This window comes from Monocercomonoides exilis (genome assembly GCF_001643675.1).
Source record: "Monocercomonoides exilis strain PA203 chromosome Unknown scaffold15-1837935, whole genome shotgun sequence".
Classification (NCBI taxonomy): Eukaryota; Preaxostyla; order Oxymonadida; family Polymastigidae; genus Monocercomonoides; species Monocercomonoides exilis.
This window is the reverse complement of record NW_027150560.1, coordinates 1,053,478-1,073,488: the sequence shown is the minus strand read 5'-3', so window position 1 is coordinate 1,073,488 and position 20,011 is coordinate 1,053,478. Positions and strand designations below refer to the sequence as shown.

Below are 20,011 nucleotides of genomic sequence, written 5' to 3'. Positions count from 1 at the left end.
ATATTTCGAATTATTGGTTGATCAATTTTGAATAATTAATGGTGTATTGAATTTATCATTGTAATAAGAAAATTTATTCAAAATATTTGAGTGAAGAAATCATTTTTTATTGAAATTATAAAAATTTTTTATTAAAATATGGGGGAAAATATAAACTTTCAAGCTGTTTTTGCACAAATCACAAAAAATTGCTTCACTCATCACATTTTTTTTCTTCCTCAGATTTCAAGATTAATTTGATTTTTATGTCCATAAACATGCATGGTAGAAATCAAAATATAAGGTTATGTGATATTTCACGAATGTCAAAAAATAGAACCATTTTTATAATATTTTTTTATCTCAAAAAGTCGATGAAAAGTGCATAATTTTCCAATGAAAATGCCTGAGGTGAAATATTTTGTCCCATATTTATAATTATAATGGGACACGAAAATTTTTCATTCAGTCTGTCCCAAAAAATGTTGATTTGTCCTTTTTTTATGTCGATCATACCATGCAAATAAAAAACTACTCGTTCCATATTTTTCATTTTTGAGCCCAATTGTTATTGTATTTCCATCTTTTAGTTGAAACGTTGAGTTTTTGCTGTTTTTTTTGGTGCAGGCATAATTAACAGTGCTGATGGTTTGTGCATCACCTATTTTTCTGCTTCATATGGATGATAATTTTAGAAATCATAACTTTTTTCGTGGTGTTTATTTTTTGAAGGATTTTTTGTCATTGGGAAAAGATTTCGTTTTCGAATGCTGAATTTTTCACAAATGTTTAATAAACAAATGTTATTGCTCAAACAAAGATGATGATGTCCTTTGTTTGTGTTTTTATTTTTCAGTATTCTTTTTTTAATGTTCAAGAGAAATTTTTTGCCCGAAAATATTGAAAGAAAAAATATGCTTTCAAAAATAATCACACATATATTGTTTTTCAACTTTCATTTTCAGCATTATTAATTTCACTCGATTGATATTTATTAAAAGAATGCTTTTGAGGAATTCTAATTTTTTGGAGTGAAAAATTTGTTTTTGAAGCAGTTTTTGTTTTTGTTTGCATTTAAGAAAGTTTATTGAAATGTGCTGAGTGAATATTGTTTTTTTATTCTTTTTGATTCGTATTGGCATCCTTTTGTACAAATAAATCAATTTTTTTCGTATCAGATTTTATTAACACAATTGATTTCTTGTAATTTGATTTTTCTAATTTTCATCAAATGCTTTTGTTGAGAAAAACGAAACGATATATAAATTCAAGATAAAAATACTATCGTGTATTTATATTAACATTGTTACTCATAAATAATCTCAATTAATAAGTAAAACATTAAATACAAATATTTGCATTTTTTATTGAAGATGAAAATCGCATGAAAACAAACACATTAAACAAAAAACTTATTAGCGAAGAAACAATCCAAAAAAACCTAACATAAATAAATGTTGATAGAAAGAACTTCAACAAATCAAAGGTTTCTTTAAACAATAAACACTTTGATTCAGCAAAATAAAGTTCTCATAAAAATGAAGTTTTCGCAACATAGCGAACTGATGTTCATTTCAAAAAAGATGAATTAGAAAATTTATTGTCAAATATTGGAAGAAAGCTTAAATAAATTTACAATCAATGCACATATTGGTGATTCTTTTTGAAAAGTCGCAAACGTTTTATTTTCGAATAAATCAATTTTTTTTTATTTCGATCAAATTTCTGTTTCCACTCACGAATTTTCTTCAAAATGGGTGAAATAGCATTATCCAGAAATAGATTCCATATTAGAGAAGTTTGTTGCATGTTAACAAAAATCTGAGCATAATATGGAATTTTTGATTTATAAGAAAATTAAACGTTTGCGACTTTTCAAAAAATATTACCCATATCGTTCTTCTGAGTTGCGAAAAAGTTCCGTTTTCTTTTTTTCATTATTTGCAATAATATCAGTCTTCATTTCAGTATAAATCTCATATTCATCAACTTCTTATTGGTTTTGCACCTTTAATTTGTCTCATACTGCATCATTCGATAAATATCGAAAAAACGAAAATACCCACGAAATTATTTGATAAACAAGATGAAAAGCAAACAATATCAGGTCGCACATTGCTTCAAATTAATTTCTGCGCAATTTTTAACATGAATAACTCTTTAAAGGATAATCTCATCACAAAAATACTCACCATAATGAGTCATTATAAATTGCAATCGCCTTATCCAACTAACTAACACTTGAAAAATCATATCTGTTGATATTCTTAGAAGAATTTTTGAATTCCAGGAACGAATTGTTCGGATATCAGGAAGTTCCAAATTGCAACAAATTGTAGCTTATCATATATTTGATCATGGTTCAAACCGTTTAAATAAAAAAACATTCAGTTTCACGTTAATTTTTTGATTATTCATTTAAAATTTCCCATTTGAATAATTTTTGCAAAGAAATATGGACAACATCATATGGGGCAAAATTTTTTCATTTTTGAAAAAAACCATGTTTTGTTCCAAACTTATTCTGCACACATATCACAATGCATATGACATTATTATGCAAAAAAATATTTACTTCGAAATCCATAATAATAATTTATTTTCATTTTTGAAAACAAACGTGTTTTTTAAAGAAATATCAGGAGAATATTCATGAAAGGTGTGATTTGAATATTGCTTAAATTCTAATATTATTTGAACAGGTCTTGACGTTTCACTGAATTGTCTATGCTGCAGATAGAGATTTAATCATAATCGTTAGTATTTTCGTCAAATAACTGACATTGAAAATTGAAAAATAACTTTCTCAAACTGAAAATTTGATGAAGACACGATAATATGAGTATTTATTGAATATTCAAAATTTTCAAGAAATATAATTAAAAGAAAAAGAATAATCACTATCTGTTTGAAAATAGCTTCCTTTCTTTCTTTATCATTATCTTTTTTTTTTCCCTCTTCCTCTATCTCCTATTCTTTTCACTCCTTTCAAACACATCCATCCCTCTCTTCTATCTTCCGTGTTAGTTGTTCACTTTTGTTTATTTTCATCGAGTGGTCTGTATTTTCCATCGTCTTCTTCATCCTTGTCTCAATTTCAGGCATCTCTTCTTTATCCATACGGTTCTGCACAAAAGATGCCTGCTTTTTGATGATTGTGTTGGAAGGCATTGGTATTTCCTTGCATGGCTTGCGTGCTGTTGTGGAGGCGAAGAACGACTGGCTCGACAGAAAAATGGAAAGTGCTTCTGATGCACTCTTCGGCTGAGGGAAAGGTGAAGTGCGCAAATGCATGGAATGAGATAGGGCTTTTGAAGGATGAAATAAAAGATATCAAGGTGGTGAAAATTATGAAATTTAGGTTTTAACAAAAAAGTCTGTTATTTTTTAATGTTTTTTTTTAACAATTATTTTGAAAAAAGAAATAGATTCACAACTTCATTCAATACTCAAAATGTTTTTATTCATTTTCATTTTCATCATCATCATAAACATTTTTATCATCAAAGCCAACACATCTCCTAATTCATTTATCCACCCTCTCCCACTGCAACACTGAAACCACCAGCATCATCTGCCACTTCGCTTATGTCTCTTCTCTTCAAGCACACTTCTGCTCCCCTGTTTCTTCTCTTATTTCTCCCTGTCTTCACTCTCTCTGAGATATCTGCCTTTGCAGAATGCACTTGTTCTTCACATACTAGTTCAGCGCAACCATTAGATGTGTTTGTGGAGGATGTCTCGCTCCATTTAACAGATAAGAAAAACGACAAAATAATATAGCTGCTAATTTCACTTGGATGTCTCATAGTGTTGAATGGACTTGTGCTGTTTGCAGTGGGGAAGATATCTTTTCGGAAGAAGAAGAAAGAGGAGAAAGAGGAGAAGGAAGAGAAAAAGGAAAAGGTGATGATGATGAAGATGCTTGTAGAACTGTGCATGTCACAATAGATAAATACGCCTCCATCCACTTTTCATTCATCTCTCTATTTTGTGTGCACAGCAACTCTTCTGACTTGAGGAGCAGCCAGCCAACCCAAATCTGTGTCAAATGCTTCTCCAAAAGCAAAAGATATGACTTATGCTCAGCAACATCGGGATGAATGGAACAAAAACAAAACAAAGCGAGAGAACAAAGGGAAGCAAAGTTGCTGGGTGCTTTTGTTGAAGAAAGAAGAACATCACAAAATGACTGCGAAATGATCGTGTTTAATGCATCTTCTGGTGAAATTGGAATAGATGGAAGCGAAGTTGTGGAAAAGGATGAATCCGATGCAAAAAGAGGAGTCGGTTTTGTTCCTTTCAAAATCATAAGAATGGAGAAAAAAGAGGACGCAGACGGAGATGGTGAATTATACAGACAAGAAATGAGAGAAGTCAACAATGCTAATGCTTCTTCACGCGGAACCGGAGGCAGCTCATCCTGGCAAGCACTGTTACCATCCAGAGGAGCAAGAGAATACAGCGACTTCACTGCATATGTCCACATTCCCGACTGCTTTGACAGAGAAGGAGAAAGAAAGTCCTGGCAGCGCTGAGGGTAATTGGCAAGGAGTAGCAGCCAAGAGCAAACAGGAGACAGAAAGCAGATATCGCGAGGAAGAGGAACAGAGGGACGAATTGGATGGCTTTCTTCTGCTCGGCAGGCAGAAGATCAAGCAGCGATGTGAAGAAGAAGAAGAGGTGCTGGAGCAGAATGGAGAGGTGCTGCTGTGATTGAGAGGCGTCTGATCTAGATAAATACACCGAGACTCACTTCAGGATAGCCGAAAAGGCGCAGAGGAGCTCTCGGAAGAAGCACAGATAATGTAATTGAAGAGAACCCGCGTCTTGCCTGCATTCCGATGAAGATGGAGAAGAAGTACGGAAATCAAGATGATCAACCCGAAGAAGAAGGAGGGTGTGGCCAGAGAGATTAGCAAAGCGGCTATTTCGTTTGAGACGGAAAAGAAAAGCGGGCTATCTCAAATAGAAAGCAAATCAATGCAATCTATTTCGTCTGCCTCTCGTTCGTTTGATTCGCAAACTTCTTCAAGTCCCAGGCAGCCTTCATCATCTTCAACACAAATGTCGAATTATTTATCTCATTCTTCATCATTTTAACATTTTTCCTCGTCTTCTCATTCTTCTTTGCTTTTTTCTGCTTCTTCACCTTCTCCTCAATCATCATTTTAACATTTTACCTATTCATCTTCCTCTTCCTCTTCCTTCTTTTCCTCCTCCTCCTCCTTCTTCTTCACCTTCTTTTCCTTCTTCTTCTCCTCCTCCTTCTCCACCTCCTTCTCTTCCTTCTCTTCTGCACTCACAATAAAATTTCTCCTCTTCATTAAAGATGCTGTTTCGAAGTTTCTCTCACATTTCGCACATGTTCTGTTGGCTTATTTTTCGAGGTGATGAAGGAAGCAATACGAAAAGGGAGAAGCATAATATGAGTTCCAAAAATAATTATTACACCACCGAGAGAAAAATAGAGAAAAGGCAATAAGGAAACTCAGATAATATTCCTGCTTCATTCATCATCTCATTTTCCTTTTCAGCAGCATCTATTGAAGCAAATTGCAGAATAAGCCTTTTGAAAGAAGTCTAAGATGAAAGTGAAAGAAGAGAGGAGACAAAACAGGACAACAAAATATAGAATTAAGGCAGCTTGGTATTTCATACGAATGTTATTAAAACATTTCGTATTCCGCATCTTTTTCTGCTTTCTACGATTGTTCTCTATATTTCTCATCTTTTTCATCATCTTTCTCCATTTTCTCCTATTTTTCTTTTTCTTTTTCTGTTTTTTTTTTCATTAAATATCTTCTTCGGACACTCCTTTCGCGTGCACATCTCCGTCTTCATATTTTGTGTTATTCAAATCAATGCTCATGTTCATTGATTCCCTTTCCCAACATTTCTAGCTCCCGGAAATGAAACCTTTTTCATCTATCTCCTATTTCTCTCCAATTCTTTCAATCAACAAGTTATTTCTCTCTCCTTGAAACACAGTTATTCTCTTTCTGCAATGGTATTTGATGCACCGATGACAGTTCAGGGTGAACTGGATGGTCTGCACATGAAATTACATTCAATGTCTCCTGCTTTTGTATTGACTGCTGCAGGTAGATAAGCTATTCCGAATATGGATTACGTGATGAAAAGTCATCACGCATCGATCCTGTCGAAGATGACAAACCACCAGCAGAATTTGTATATGCAGTTCATCTTCACCCGTTCAATACAAAAGCGAAGAGAACAACAAAAAAACAACATAACAAACATCTGTTTTAGTCGATCCAACAAATGGAGAAGTTAAAGAAGTTCCAGTAGATATCGATTATTTAATCACTAGCTTTTCATCCAGTTGCCTCTCAAATACATTCTTCCTTCTCCGATGCAGGTACTGATACTGTTGGCATGCATTTCTGCCTTTCCATCTTTTCTCTCTTCTTCAGTATTGGAATAAGAAGAAACTGCTTTTTCTGTTCCGACTTTGATGAAAATTGACATGAATCAACACTCATTTGCGGATGTCACCAAAGCGTCGCTTTCTGTTTCTTCGTCTTCATTCTCCTGATTTTTTACCTAAATTCAATTCAAATTCATTTTTTTAACGAATTCCTCTCCACGCTTACACAGAAAAATGTCTTTCCTCTTCTCTTCAATTTTCATTTCATTTTGATACATGGGTTAATACGTTGTATTTTCTATTTTTTTTTTTTTTTTTTTTTTTTTTTTTTTTTTTTTTTTTTTTTTTTTTTTTTTTTTTTTTTTTTTTTTTTCGGTTTGTTTGAAAATATGCATGCCATTTGCTCGTCAAATCCATTCTTTCAGTTTTTCAATGTTTGCATTTTCTTCATCACATCTTTTTTCCAACAACGCATTTTCAAATCCTTCAATTCTCAATGAAGTGTAAAAAAAACAATCTTCACATCAAATTTTTTATTAATTAAAGAAGTTCATATCAAACTTCTGTTTTTGAGAACTTTTCATTTAATCAGTTTTCCCTTTATCAGTTGAATGAATGATAAAGAAGATAACTTTTGGTATTTTTCCAGTTCCCGTGCGACAAAGAGTCGGTATGGAACCAAAAAAATCTGAATTTTTGAATTCGTTATCACCGGAAAACCCGGAAGGGTGTTTAATGCACTTCCTGCTGCATCACAATAAAGGTGAACCATTCCGGGAAGCTGCTGAAGCTTTCTTTCAAAGTATTTTCACTGTTTGTTTTTAATTTTTATTTCTTTCTTTTATTTTTTTCTATTAATATTTATGTATATTCCAATGAATTGATTTTAAATTTAGAGAAAATCCAAAGCACTCTTAAAAAGTTAGCTGTGCGGCACAACTCTTGGAATTGCAAAGAGAAAATCAGCTAATTGGGATCACTTTCTTTGGATTTTTCTTTTGGCGAACTGACAAGCCACGGCTTCGTCCTGACTCGCGGGGAGTATTAAAACTCTCGCGAGAAAAGCAAACAACAAATCTTCCCTGATATCCAACAAAACCATAAGGAAAGCTTCAGCAAAAAAGGCATGCAAAGTTTTTTTTTTGCCAAAAGATGACTTGAAACAAATGTTTGATTAAGAAAATGTTTCTCTTCAAAAAGCAGATGAACAACATGAAAGTATTGAAAGCTGGCTGTTGTGCCACAGTTCATCAAGTTGCAAGAACAGAAGAAGAAGGAATAAACGCATTCAGTTTTTTATCATTATGCATATATGTCAATAACATTGTGAAATAATTCAATAAAATATTTATTAACATATGTTTAAAAAATTTTCACTTTTATTAAAAACATTCTTGGCAAAAAGAGAAAAAGCACTATCAACTTCCATCGATCCTCAGACTTCATTTAATCATTTGGCAGAAAGCCCTGCTTGTGTTGATTGAGCAGTTGATGCAGATCTCACATGCTTGACAACTTCGCTTATGCCAAACATCACACACAACCACATCAATCAAAATATTGAAGAAATTTACACATCACATGAGACAGACCAACAATTAAATTCTTCTTCGATAATTGAAACGAATTATTTGTTGAAAAAAAAGATAAAAGAAAAAATATTTGACAAAAATAAAGATAATATTGAAAATAATGACTCTATTCATCAAATCATCAGCCATCATCAATAAAATCGTCTTGAAAATAACGAAAAAACTTGTAAAAAAGAAATGAAAGGATATGAAAAGAAAAAGCAATTTTCAGAAAATAAAAAAAGAATAATTGAAAAAACGAAAAAGCAACTTTATGATGATATGAAAAAAGAAATTGAAGCAAAAAATATCATATTCTTCATTATGTTAGAAAAAGAGAAATATTGAAAAAGCAAAGAAAAGAAAAGATCTTTGCGAGGTGTGTATGAAAGGAGAATATTTAGAAAATAAAGAGAGAGAATAAAAAAGAAACGGGAAAAAATTGAGAGAGAATGAAAATAAAGAAATGCAGTTGATTAAAGAACACAAGAAAATGGCAACTTAACAGAGAGAGTTTTTTCATATTATGAAAAATTAATTGAAAAAAAACGAAGAAATAATCCTTATGGATTTTAAGGAAAACTGATGGGTGTCCATTTCAAATTATGAAACTGGGAGGAGCTTTTTTTCCAAGAAACAAATTTCTCATTTGTGTTTTGTTGTTTTTTATGTTGATAATTTTGGTATTTAAAAAAAGTGTTGTTCTAATTATTTTTCTGAAATATTATCATACGATTATCGTTTTGTTTGTGAATGTATTTATTAATTATTATAATTTGATATTTTTATTAATGTTGATTCTTTTCGTTTTTTGCGACAATGGACCGCATTTTAGTAATTCAAGAATTTGATATTTATTATTTTCTGATAATTCTTTTCTTTTAAAAAATAAACATTGTTCACTTTCATTTTTTGCTGAACACCATGGCAAAAACGACTACGACAGTGAATTTGGTTTTTTAACGAATTTAATTAATAATAATTTGGATATTAAAATAATAAACAATATTTTTGATTTGATTGATTTTTTCTGTTTTAATTGTTATTCATATTTAATTAATGTAAATAATAATTCTTCAATTTATATTTCAAATAATATCATATCTGAATTAGCATCTGCATCTTCTAATTCATCGTCATCTGCTTCGACAGAATTTTTGAAAACGAAAAAAACACAAACAAAACTTTATTTTTTACTGTGTGTCTAAAAATTTTATTCTTTTTATTTATTTCAATTTTTATTTCTCTCAGTTTTTATTTCTCTCTTCATTTATTTCTCTTTCTTTTTCTTTCTCTTTCTTTCTTCATTTCTTTCTTTATTTATTGTGTATGTTACTATTCATCAGGCTTCAAGAGTTACCGGAAATTAGCTGGGGTGAGCTTGTTGTTAAAAACATGAAAAGTTTTTTAATTATCAGGAAAAATAATGGAAAATTGATGGGATCACCATTAAGCAGCAATTTGAATGCAGGCATGATTGAAATAACTTACAAAATAAATATGAGAAAAGACAATGAAAAAAGAAAATTATTTGACGATAATAGAAATAAAGAGAAAGAAAAAGAAGACACAAAAAAAGGAAGATTTGGAAAAAATGTTCGAAAAGGAATTGATAATAGGTTGAAAATATTGAATTTTTTTTAACAGCGAAAAAACTTGTATTGACAATGATAATACTGAAAATGATAGTTGTGTGAATCAAATAAATACATATGAAAGATACGCAGGAATGTCAAAGGTGTGTTTCTTAAATTCGAATTTTTGTAATACTTTTTGTGAAAATTCTTTATCAAATAATTATCAAAGTCATGTGAATCAGGAAAATAGTTTTTCAATGACGCTTGATAGCAATTTCACTAATAAAAGCATCAATGTTGAAATAACGGAAATGGGAAATGAAGGCATGCTGAATTCAATGTCAATGGAAGAAGATTTTTAAATGAATTATGTAATTGTAAAATATCTCTAAAGAATAAAAAATAAATTGTTGCTTTTGCTTATCCAATGAGTTGGTTAATTACTAAGAACGTAGACAAGACTAAACCCGTCCTGTTTTTTTGTTGAAAAATGCAAAAAAACTTGAAGGCCTTGGATCCAGGTTTTGTTTCCCAGGAAAGCTTGCAATTTTTTTTTTGTGAATAATAAATATGAAGAATTTAATGAAAAAGTGAAATAAAAATTTGGTGAAGGGTAATAGTTTTATTTGAAATATAAGTTATAGGCATTTTGAATGCGTGGAACAAAAATCGGAAACAAAATATTTTGTTCTAATTGAGCGAATTATGATCAACCTTCAAAGGATCCATTTTCGTTCAATTGAATCAATGATGCAGATTTGAAATATTTTGAACGAGTTTGATATTGAATAAAAATATCAAAAAAGATCAGAGTATACATTATTATTCATTAGTCCCAACGTTTTATCCTATTACTTTCATAGATGATAGCAAGCAAGTCGTTAGCACTTGATGGAGTGGGAATATTTACGAAAATTTTGCTATTGCTTTTCCATCCGCTATATCGGCAGGCTTGACTATATTTTAAACTTTTGCAATTATTGTTCTTTTTCAAAACAGCCAAAGAGAGATATAAGATTTTTAGAATTTTTTCTTTTTATAGTGATGATGATTTCCTTTTGTGCTCTTGCATTTTATGAAGTTGATCCATTTACACATCAACAGACAAATGTTTCTCGAATCTTTGGATATCTTGATGGCTCTTCATTTCATGCTCCACTTGGAAATAATGCACCAATTCTAACAATAGCAATTGGAATTTTTTATAATTTCTTCTTTATTTTTGCAGCATTGGTTGCCGTTTTTTTCCAGAAAGCATATAATCGATGGCCTTTGATTATTGAATGCGAATTGCTATTTCATGATTTGATACAAACAATCTTATTCATCCCATCGTTGCACATACTAATTGATGTTATTGATTGCTTCAATGATAGTGAAGTCTCTGAAAATGTTTTGAGATCAACTCATCGATTATGTTTTGAAAGAACGCCTTTACCATTAATTGCGCGCATTCTTTCGTACGAATGCCTTCCTCTGCTTTTAATTATGTTTTTCTTGATTAACATTCTGATCACACAACAAAATCCAAAACACGGTGGTATTACTTCAATATCTAATGGAATGTGGACTTCTGTTTTTTATGTAATGATTTTTGGGTGTGTGTTTGCAATGAGAATGTTGGTTGATTGGCCATTTTGGAGAGGGCTAGTAACTATCGGAACGTCAGCAGCAATGGCCACTGTTATTCTTCTGAAGCAACCATTTTATACATATGCAGGAAATTGCATTCATGGACTAATGTTTGTTGCCTTTGGAACGCTTCGCTTATGTAGTGAAATTGGAATGGGTGCAAATAAGGATCGTTTGCATTTCAATGGACAATATTTGATGATGGTTCTTGGAGGTGTTTTTTCTGTTATTCTTGGGATTGTGTACTGCATATTTCTTAAGAAAAAGATGAAGAAGCTGTGGTTTTTCTCTGAAGAGCAACTGAACTCAGAGTCATTTTTTACTCAATACGAGGACAGCACAAACTCATTTGAAGAAGGCGTGGAGCAGAAAAACAGCAGCAGCAACAATGGGGTCGAGATCGAAGCAAAAGTAAACTCAAGAGTTGGAAAGCCTTTGCAAGGACCACCTGATGAAAAGGAAGAGCAATCACCAGCGATGACAACGCTACGAAAGCGAGTGATGAGGCTGTCTTCGGAGTCGTATGTCGAAAAGGGGTTCCGCTTTCTTCAGTACAAGCAGTACCGCACAGACGAGCTGATTGAGCTGGCAAACAGCGGTTATTTGATAGCATTCCAGAAGTTCTCGCTGGCACCTGATTTGGTGCTGGATTACACTCTCTTCCAGGAATTCTTTGCGAAGAACATGCGGAAGGCGTCGCAGCTGCTGACGGAGTGCCGAATGATGAACCTACCGATGCGAGTGGCTTTCACCATCAACTCGAAGACACTGCGAAAGCAGATCGACAAAGACAAACGAGAACAGCGAGAGAAATTGAGCGGAGTGCGCAAAAACAGGCGCATCCACAGAAACCGCAATGGATACAACCAACAGTCGTACATCTCGCCGAGCAGCAGCAACAGCAGCCTGATGGTAGCGAAGGGCAATGAGGACGAATCAAAAGGGGAGGGAGGGGACAAACCTGCCAACGGAGATGAACAGAACGGAGAAGATACCAACAGGAGAGGAGGAGCAGGAGGAAGTGGAGGTGCGGCGGTTGGACGAAAAGGTGGATTGTCCAGCAGTGAAAGCACATTCGGATATGGCCAGTACGAAGACGAGGAAGAGGACGATTTTGAGGATGAAGATGATATGCATTTGTCGACAATGGCGCTGCAGGCGAAGATTACAGCCGCTGAAGAAGAGCACGAGAATGTGAGGAATGAGCTGCAGATGTTTTGGAGGATAATGCTGAGTCAGTCTGTAGACACACTCAAAATCATACCGAAGCTCATCAACAACATCACCAAGGCCTCTTCTGCTGCGAAGAAGGGGTATGAGGAAGCGCTCGATGCAGACCCGATGAATGTGAAGCTGCTGAACAACTACGGCCAGCTGCTTTTGGAGGTGTTCCACGACGATACGATGGCTGAGGTGTTCTTTGCGCGGGCGATTCAGGCAGAGGAGGAGTTCGAAGAGTTTGACCCAGATTTCGAGCGGGACACAAAAAGAAGAGGGTCGCAGTTTGCTGGCTCAAGGACACAGTTTCGTTCGGGATCGCATGCAGAGCTGCCGCCGAATATGAACTATACCGGTAACCGGCGCAGGCGAAGAAGCCGGAAGAACAAGGATTCCTTGTCGAGTATGAAGGCATCGATTCTGATGGAGCTGAATGGCAACCGCTCTTCGAAGAATGTGGCTGCGCGGTTTGTGCTGGCGTCTGCTTTGATTGCGCTGCTGATATGTATCGCATTCATCGGAACTTCAATGATTTTTTCTTCGTTTGCGTCAAATCACATAACAGAGTTTGAGTCTCTTCAGCAGATCTGTAGCGCAGTCACGTCTGCTTCAAAACTGTCTGCCTTTGGAATGTTCCTCCACTTGCACGAAGTTGAGAACTTTGTCAACAAAGATGTCGAAATCACTGTTCGTCCGCGGGTTTCGTTTTGTTCGCGCAGGCTGATTGAACTGGCGAATATCATTGAGTCAGTCACGCTGAGGCTGTATGAAGACTCAGAGAATGTTGCGCCGTGGGAGACTGTGTCGATTGAGATGGAGTACTTTTCGACAGTTACAAGCACAATAAATGAGTATGGCGGTGGGAATATGATTGGCTCAGACGATGCTGTGAAATCGGATGAGGATTTGACTGTAAGTAATACAAGTTTATGTCCTTCAACATCTTCTGATAATTTATCTTCATTTTCGTCTTCATCTTCATCATTATCTTCTTTTCCTCCAACGAATTCATCAGCATCTGATTTTTCTGAAAACAACTCATCCACTTCATACTCCACTTCAAATTCACACACATTACGCGCATCAACAGTCACACAAGTGCACAAGCCCACGTCGATGATGGATCTTCTGGCTATTCTTGTGCAGAAAGCGAGGTTGATTGGCTCTTCGGACTCGCCTGAAACGAACCCGGACTTCCACACGAACATTATGTTTTTGATGTGCAACACATTCCAGTCAGCTGTGGAAGGGGGGAAGAAAATCCTGTTTGCGATGTATCAGTCCACCTCTGATGCAAACGATAGGATTATCACCTCATATTCGGTGGTTCTGTCCAACGTGGTGAATCTCCTGAGCATCATCTACCTAATTTTCTCTATTGTGATTATGTACGACATTATCTCGCAGCGGAAGTCGACTTATGCAAAACTGTACTCAATGACAAAGCAGCAGGTGCAAGAACAGCTGCGCCTCGTCATCACTGGAATGAACCACAAGAAGAGCGAAGGAATCGAAGGCCAGTTTGATGAAGAAGACGCTGATTGCTTTGAGCCTCGCGGCAAAGAATACGAATATGCTGACACGAGACTCGACGATGCAGCGTCGCTCAACCCGTCTGACTCGATGAATCCGCTGCTGATCCAAAGAGAGCCCTCTCTTTTCGGCTCCTCTGCGCAGTTTCCTTCCCCACGGCCTCAGCTGCAGTCGCAGGCATCTCAGCCGCTTCTGCCGCCGTCCACTTCTCTTTCCATGCTGCAGTTTCAGGCACAGTCGCCGCGCGTGAGGATGCCTTCGCCGCTGAAAAACAATGTTTCTGCTGAGAATCCGCAGCAGCCGCTTTCAGCGCAGCAAATCCCTTCTTCTTCCATTTCACCTATGCGCAGCTCGCAGGCGATGGTGCTGCAGTGCCGCTCTTCTTCCTTCTCCACACCATATTCACCTCAATCAAACACAAACACAGGAGCAAATGCAGATTGCTTCCAAGCAACTTCTTCCTCTTTCTCTTCATCATCATCTTCTTCATCCAATTCATCATCCACTGCTTCTTTTCCTCCAGTTTTTCCTTTGATGTCAAATGCATCTTTCTCCAGTGGCTCAAAATTCCCTGATCTTTCTGCGCTTTCAGCGCTCAACAAAAAGTTACCACCGCTTTTGAGAGATTTGAATGAAAACGATGAAGAACATGAACAGCCACGTGGGTTTCTGAGACGCACCGTTGCAGACGACGAGTGGGAGCAGCAGCTGTTCACCGATCTGGACAAGATGGAGGATGGCTTCAAACACTTTCCAGCAGACTTCTCAGTCGTCGACATCATCATGATGCTGAGCATCTTCGTGTTCAACTATCTTTGTACAGTGGCTGCAATAGAAGTCGTTGCTCAGCTGACCATCGCCTTCAAGGACTACATCGCAATGCTGATTGTTTCTGGACTCCGCCCTTCTGTTCTGGTGATGATCCAGGTGATTATGATGCGCATTGTGACAAATGATGCTTCCATTGATATTCCAAACCGGATGGAGTATGCATACTCCACAAACCCCGCATGGAACAGCACTGACCACATGTGCACCGACAGAAAAGTGCTGGCCACGATCATGTTTAAGCTGAACTCGTATCTGAACCGGATGCACAGGCAGATCCACTTTGGAAATCACGATGCAGCAAAGACGTCTGACTTTATCATCGACAACCTGCCAAACACGAGGGCACCGACAGCAGTGAATGGCGAGGCGCTGCTGCACAACAAGGAGTGCTTTGTGCAGAACAAGGAAACATGCTCAAGTCTGGATCTCACCACGCGATTGTACAGATACAGCGAGCTTGCGCCGCCTTCTCTGATGATGATATACACTCGCCTCTGCACACAAATCCAGACTCTTTCGCACTGCGAGCTGTCAACCATCACAGCACAGAACCCGATCTACCCGTTTGTTGTGTCTGCTGTACGCTATGACCTGCTGGAAGGGATGGACAATATCAGCAATTATCTTGTGGCTGCAGCTGCTGAACAGATAAAATCTGCACAGAACGTTGTCATACTGGTTTCTGTTGGGATTGTGCTGTGCATCATCATTCTTGATTCTTGTTTGCTCACATTTCTGTATCGTTCGTTTCGGAACAAGACGAAGATCACCAACAGTCTGATGCTGATGCTTCCAGAAGAAGACGAAGAAAAAGTCGAGACTTCATTCACAAAGGCAATGACGACTGATTTCCCTGCGTTGGACGAGCGGAGGCGGGAAGTGATGGAGATTGTTCAGAACCTGTTTGAGTCTCTGAACTGGAGATCGTCGACAGCCACGATTGTGTCGTTGTACGAAGCGCTGATGGCGAAGATTCTGGAAGCGTTCCAGCGCGAAGAGCGCGCTATGAATTCTGCAATCAGACGTGCCTCTCAGCCGCATTATTCGCCCATCACTCCGTCTGTGCTGACAGGTGACGCATTCTCCGAAGACGCGTGCAAATCCCCCTTTGAAGATGTCAACAGTGTTGTGTCGCCATCAGTCATGACGCCTACACCTAATGCATTCGAGTCTGCGAATGTTCCTGTCTCAATTCTGTTGGCTGTGAGAAACTATCACACTCGGCAGCATCTGATCATCAGGCAGAGGCTGACAGTGCTGGGCGATATCATCAAGGCGAAAAAGCGTGAGACGACAATTATTGGGAAGAAGCAGATAACTATGCTTCTGCAAAACCATTTTACTCGTGACGACCAAGCGCTTGCTTTGCTACTAAGACCAAACAGACCAAATTCAATTCTACGGAGGCAGTCAATGATTGGATCAATGTGATCTTCAGACTTTTTATGTATTTCACATTTTGTTTGTTTTATTTATGTATTTTCATATGAACAAATTTGAATATGTGATAAAATTATGTTTTTGATGATATATATATATTTTCAATATTTCCCCTCACTTCGATGACTTATATTTCATATTTAATGAATATAGCTTATCAATACAATGTGATGTTTAGAGATATAGACAATTTTAAAAAATGAATCTATTTCGTTATTTCAAAATCAAAGAAAATTAACTTTTTAAAGAAAGTTTTTAAATGCAATAGGGTGATTTTTTTATCCGGACATAATTTTTATTTTTTGATAAAAAAATAAATATTTTTTTATAAATCGCATGTTGAAATTTTAAAAAAAATGCAACAATCAATAGTAAATATAATCCATCAATTCTCTTTTAATAATTTTTCTGGTATTTCTTCGTTCATTATCATCTTCTAAATCATCATCTTTTAAAATTTGGGATTTGAATATTTTTCTTTTTTTCGGCTTCTCTTCAGAAAACAAATCTTTTTCAATTATTTCTTCTGCAGAATCATCAATATTCTTTTCCTCTTTCATCTTTTTGTATGCTTTCCATTCATCTAAAAATGCTTGGTCGGTAATATTTTTTCCATGGAAATTGAAACGATGGGATTTTTTTTTCAGCTGAACAGAAGGAGTGTCAGGTAACTTCATCAATACAGAATTGGACTGCCCAGACAACACGCCGCTCTTTTCAAATGCAGAGTGAATTGTTGAAGGTAGCAATGCAGTTTGCAAAGCTTGTGGCAAGGCATTTGCAACTGCTTTTCGTCTGAGTTCGATCGAAGAAGATGGAACAACATTTTTTGAATTGAAACATCTTTTAAACACATCAAAAACTCCACGGTCAAGTGGCTGTGAAAGATGAGTGTTGCGTTGGATAAACGTAACGACACCAATTGATGCATTTTTTTTTTTACCAAAGATCTGGCTGTGCTCTTGAAGGATGAGAATCCAAGAGAAGCAAGCATCTATCTTCATTCATGTCTAACAATTTTCTTCTTTCAACTATTCCAGACAGTAGTATCTCTTCAGCATATCGCGCAAACAATGCATCTGTCATCCATCCATCATTGTCTGCCCAGGCGTGAATCTGCGGGCTGAGCAAGACCTTCATTTCTTTTGGAAGTCTTTTGGATGGCCAAAGAACAAGGCTTGGTGAAGAATAACCATCTGCTGCAACTGCAACCACAAGGGTGGAGTTTGGCTCGAAGATTGGTGTCTTGGAAAACCCGACTGGAACATCTGAAGGATGAACAGCAAGTTGTTTTGTGGAGTCGGAGAGACTCAAAGAGGATTCGTCGGTGTTGAAGATGAGTGAAGTGGAGTATTTGTGAGTGTCATGAAGTGATTTCAGAAGAGAGAAGAAAGGTTGAAGAGACTGCTTATTGGATACAGATAAACGTTGAATATCAACGTTTTGAGGAATGGACGTTTTCAAATCTGGATTTCGTTTGACAAACGAATACGGAGTTGATTTTGAAATTTTAACTTCTTGATCTTCTTCTTCTCCACTTCGAATTTTTCTATCGGTTAGCACTGATTCCATCTTTAATAATAATCAATCATAAATATTTATTAGAAAGAAATAATAATGCACACCAATAGTTTTGTTTGAGTTACAGAATAACTCACTCCTGTCACACTTTCGATTCTGATGACTCCTGTTATCACTTCTTTGTCATCTTTTGTGAACAGCTCTGGCCGGCCAACTTTTCCCACGGTTCTTCCCTTTTCAACGGCAGTTACAGCTCGGTTTATCGATGAACGAGAGAATTCATTCAGATTAGCAGCGTTGGTAACACGGCATTTTCCATCAGCATTTATTGTGGCAATATGTACTAATCGATTTTTGATTTGACGATACTGGAAAGATATCATCAAATCTCTTAACTTCGTTAGTCCAATTTCTTTTCTTTGTTTCACTGCGCTCATACAAATAAAGTTATGGTTATGATCTTTATTTATTTTTATAAAAAAATTTTTTTTGAAATGAAATAAAATCAAAAAATTTTTTTCGATTAAATTCTAACTTAGTAATACCCCTTGCTATTACCTAATCTCCTCAGGGGAGGCACAAATCAGAGATGGAGGAGCTAACCCCCCCCCCCCCCATCTCCCCCCCTATCAGAGATTAGGTATAGTAATTTGATCTGAAATTCAAACTGTTGACTTTTCCTTATATATCAAAAATATTATAAAATATCCAAAAAGTGGGAAGAAATAATTCATAATTAAAATTTTTGTCCGGATAAAAAAAATGTCCGGATAAAATAACCACCCTAGCTGATAATTTCTGTTATTGAAAATAATAGATGAATTGTGCATTTTTTGTGTAATTGTGAAATTTTTGAAAAATTTTGAAATTTGAATATGTTATTTTGAAATTATAAAGAAATTTAAAAATTTTTCTAAAAAATTGAAAATAAGGCAGTTATTTTAAGTTTCATCAACAAATGTCAAGTTTTATGAAAATTGTGGGAAGATCATTTTTCTTATGAAAATTGTGGTAATCAAAAATTACTGTTTATTAATCACAACTTTTTTTTTCAAATATCAAGTGAATAATTTTCAGAACGGAAACCAACAAATTTTGATAAAATTATCATTTTAATTATTTTTGTGACAATCGTAAATAAAAAAATATTATTTTTTGCAAATATAATTATTGAAATGTTTTTTAACAACGAATGATTGTCAGCAAATAACATATGGGGGAAAATTCGGACTTTCAAGCTGCTTCTGCGCAAAGCAAGAAAAATAGCATCATTTAAAACTTTCCTAAATTTTTCCTAATATGAAAACGAATTGGATTATAACATCCGCAAACAGGCATCGTTGAAATCAATACATAAAGTTTTCCAGTATTTTTCGAATGTCAAAAATAGGAATTATATTTTTTGTGTTTTTTGATTCAAAAAAGTCAATGAAAAGTGAATGATTTTTCAATGAAAATGCCTGAAGACAAATATGTTGCCCTATATAAAAAAATATTGAAAAGATATTTGTGAAAAATTTCATTATTGTTGAAACATAAAGAATTCATCAAAAATGAATTAAGAGCACCACCAATTATCCAAAAATGGTTCAAATATTGATTTTATTTCTAAATTGAATATTTTCTGGGAGGGGAGGGAGAGGAGGAATGTTTCCATGACTTGTAAAAAAAGTCATTTAAATTGAAAAGAAAAACAATTTTGATATTGATGATAAGTGGTATTTATGCAACGCTATTAAGGTTATCAATGAAATCAAAAATTGAAAATATTGTTGCTTCTTCGTTTTCCTCTTATTCTTCTTTTCAATACATCATTTCCTTTAATCTTCAAAACTATTTTGATCAATCTCTCTTGTTTATTTCAATGAAAATAATATCACCTCCTTTCTGCCTTCCTATTAAAGTCAATGCGCTATTCTGTATTCTTCCTCCACTCAAATAACCTCCACAAACTCAGTTTTATTAAAATACTTGCAAAGGTGTGGATTTCATCTGAAGAACCCCTTCTCATCCTTTGTCGTTGTATCACCTTCTTCTCCACATTTTCTCTCAAAGCTGCAACGTCTCTCCACCACACATCCTCCATCTCTTCCACAAACGATGCAAAATCTTTTCCACTTCATTTTCCATCATCCTTTTTCAAATAAAATAAAAAATAAACAAATCTCCATATTTTGCCTCTCTTTGGTGCAAGACACCCTCTCGTTGTCAGCCTTTCATCCAACTCCATCTCTGTCGCATCTCTATCTCCACACCCCCAATGCAAAGTGTTGCGTTCGATGTTCATTCTTCCAGTCTTCCTCCGCATCTACCTCCAT

The 20,011-nt window shown here is 35.5% G+C and overlaps 3 protein-coding genes across 3 annotated transcripts; 2 read left to right on the top strand and 1 right to left on the bottom strand.

Annotated features, from left to right (window-relative positions):
- Positions 1-4,178: 4,178 nt before the first annotated feature.
- Positions 4,179-4,517, top strand: MONOS_17401 (uncharacterized protein; the record flags this gene model as incomplete). Its single annotated transcript, XM_067870319.1, has 1 exon — positions 4,179-4,517. The coding sequence occupies one exon, from the start codon at positions 4,179-4,181 to the stop codon at positions 4,515-4,517; it is 339 nt and encodes a 112-aa protein (XP_067730025.1).
- A 6,045-nt stretch (positions 4,518-10,562) lies between these two features.
- MONOS_11917 (uncharacterized protein) lies at positions 10,563-16,349 on the top strand (the record flags this gene model as incomplete). The annotated part of the gene is made up of 1 exon (XM_067864493.1): positions 10,563-16,349. One exon carries the CDS (start codon positions 10,563-10,565, stop codon positions 16,161-16,163), a length of 5,601 nt encoding a protein of 1,866 aa, XP_067730024.1. The 3' UTR covers positions 16,164-16,349.
- Positions 16,350-17,111: 762 nt separating this feature from the next.
- On the bottom strand, positions 17,112-18,130 carry MONOS_11918 (uncharacterized protein; the record flags this gene model as incomplete). The annotated part of the gene is made up of 2 exons (XM_067864494.1): positions 17,112-17,744; positions 17,798-18,130. 2 exons carry the CDS (start codon positions 18,128-18,130, stop codon positions 17,112-17,114), a joined length of 966 nt encoding a protein of 321 aa, XP_067730023.1.
- Positions 18,131-20,011: the final 1,881 nt, after the last annotated feature.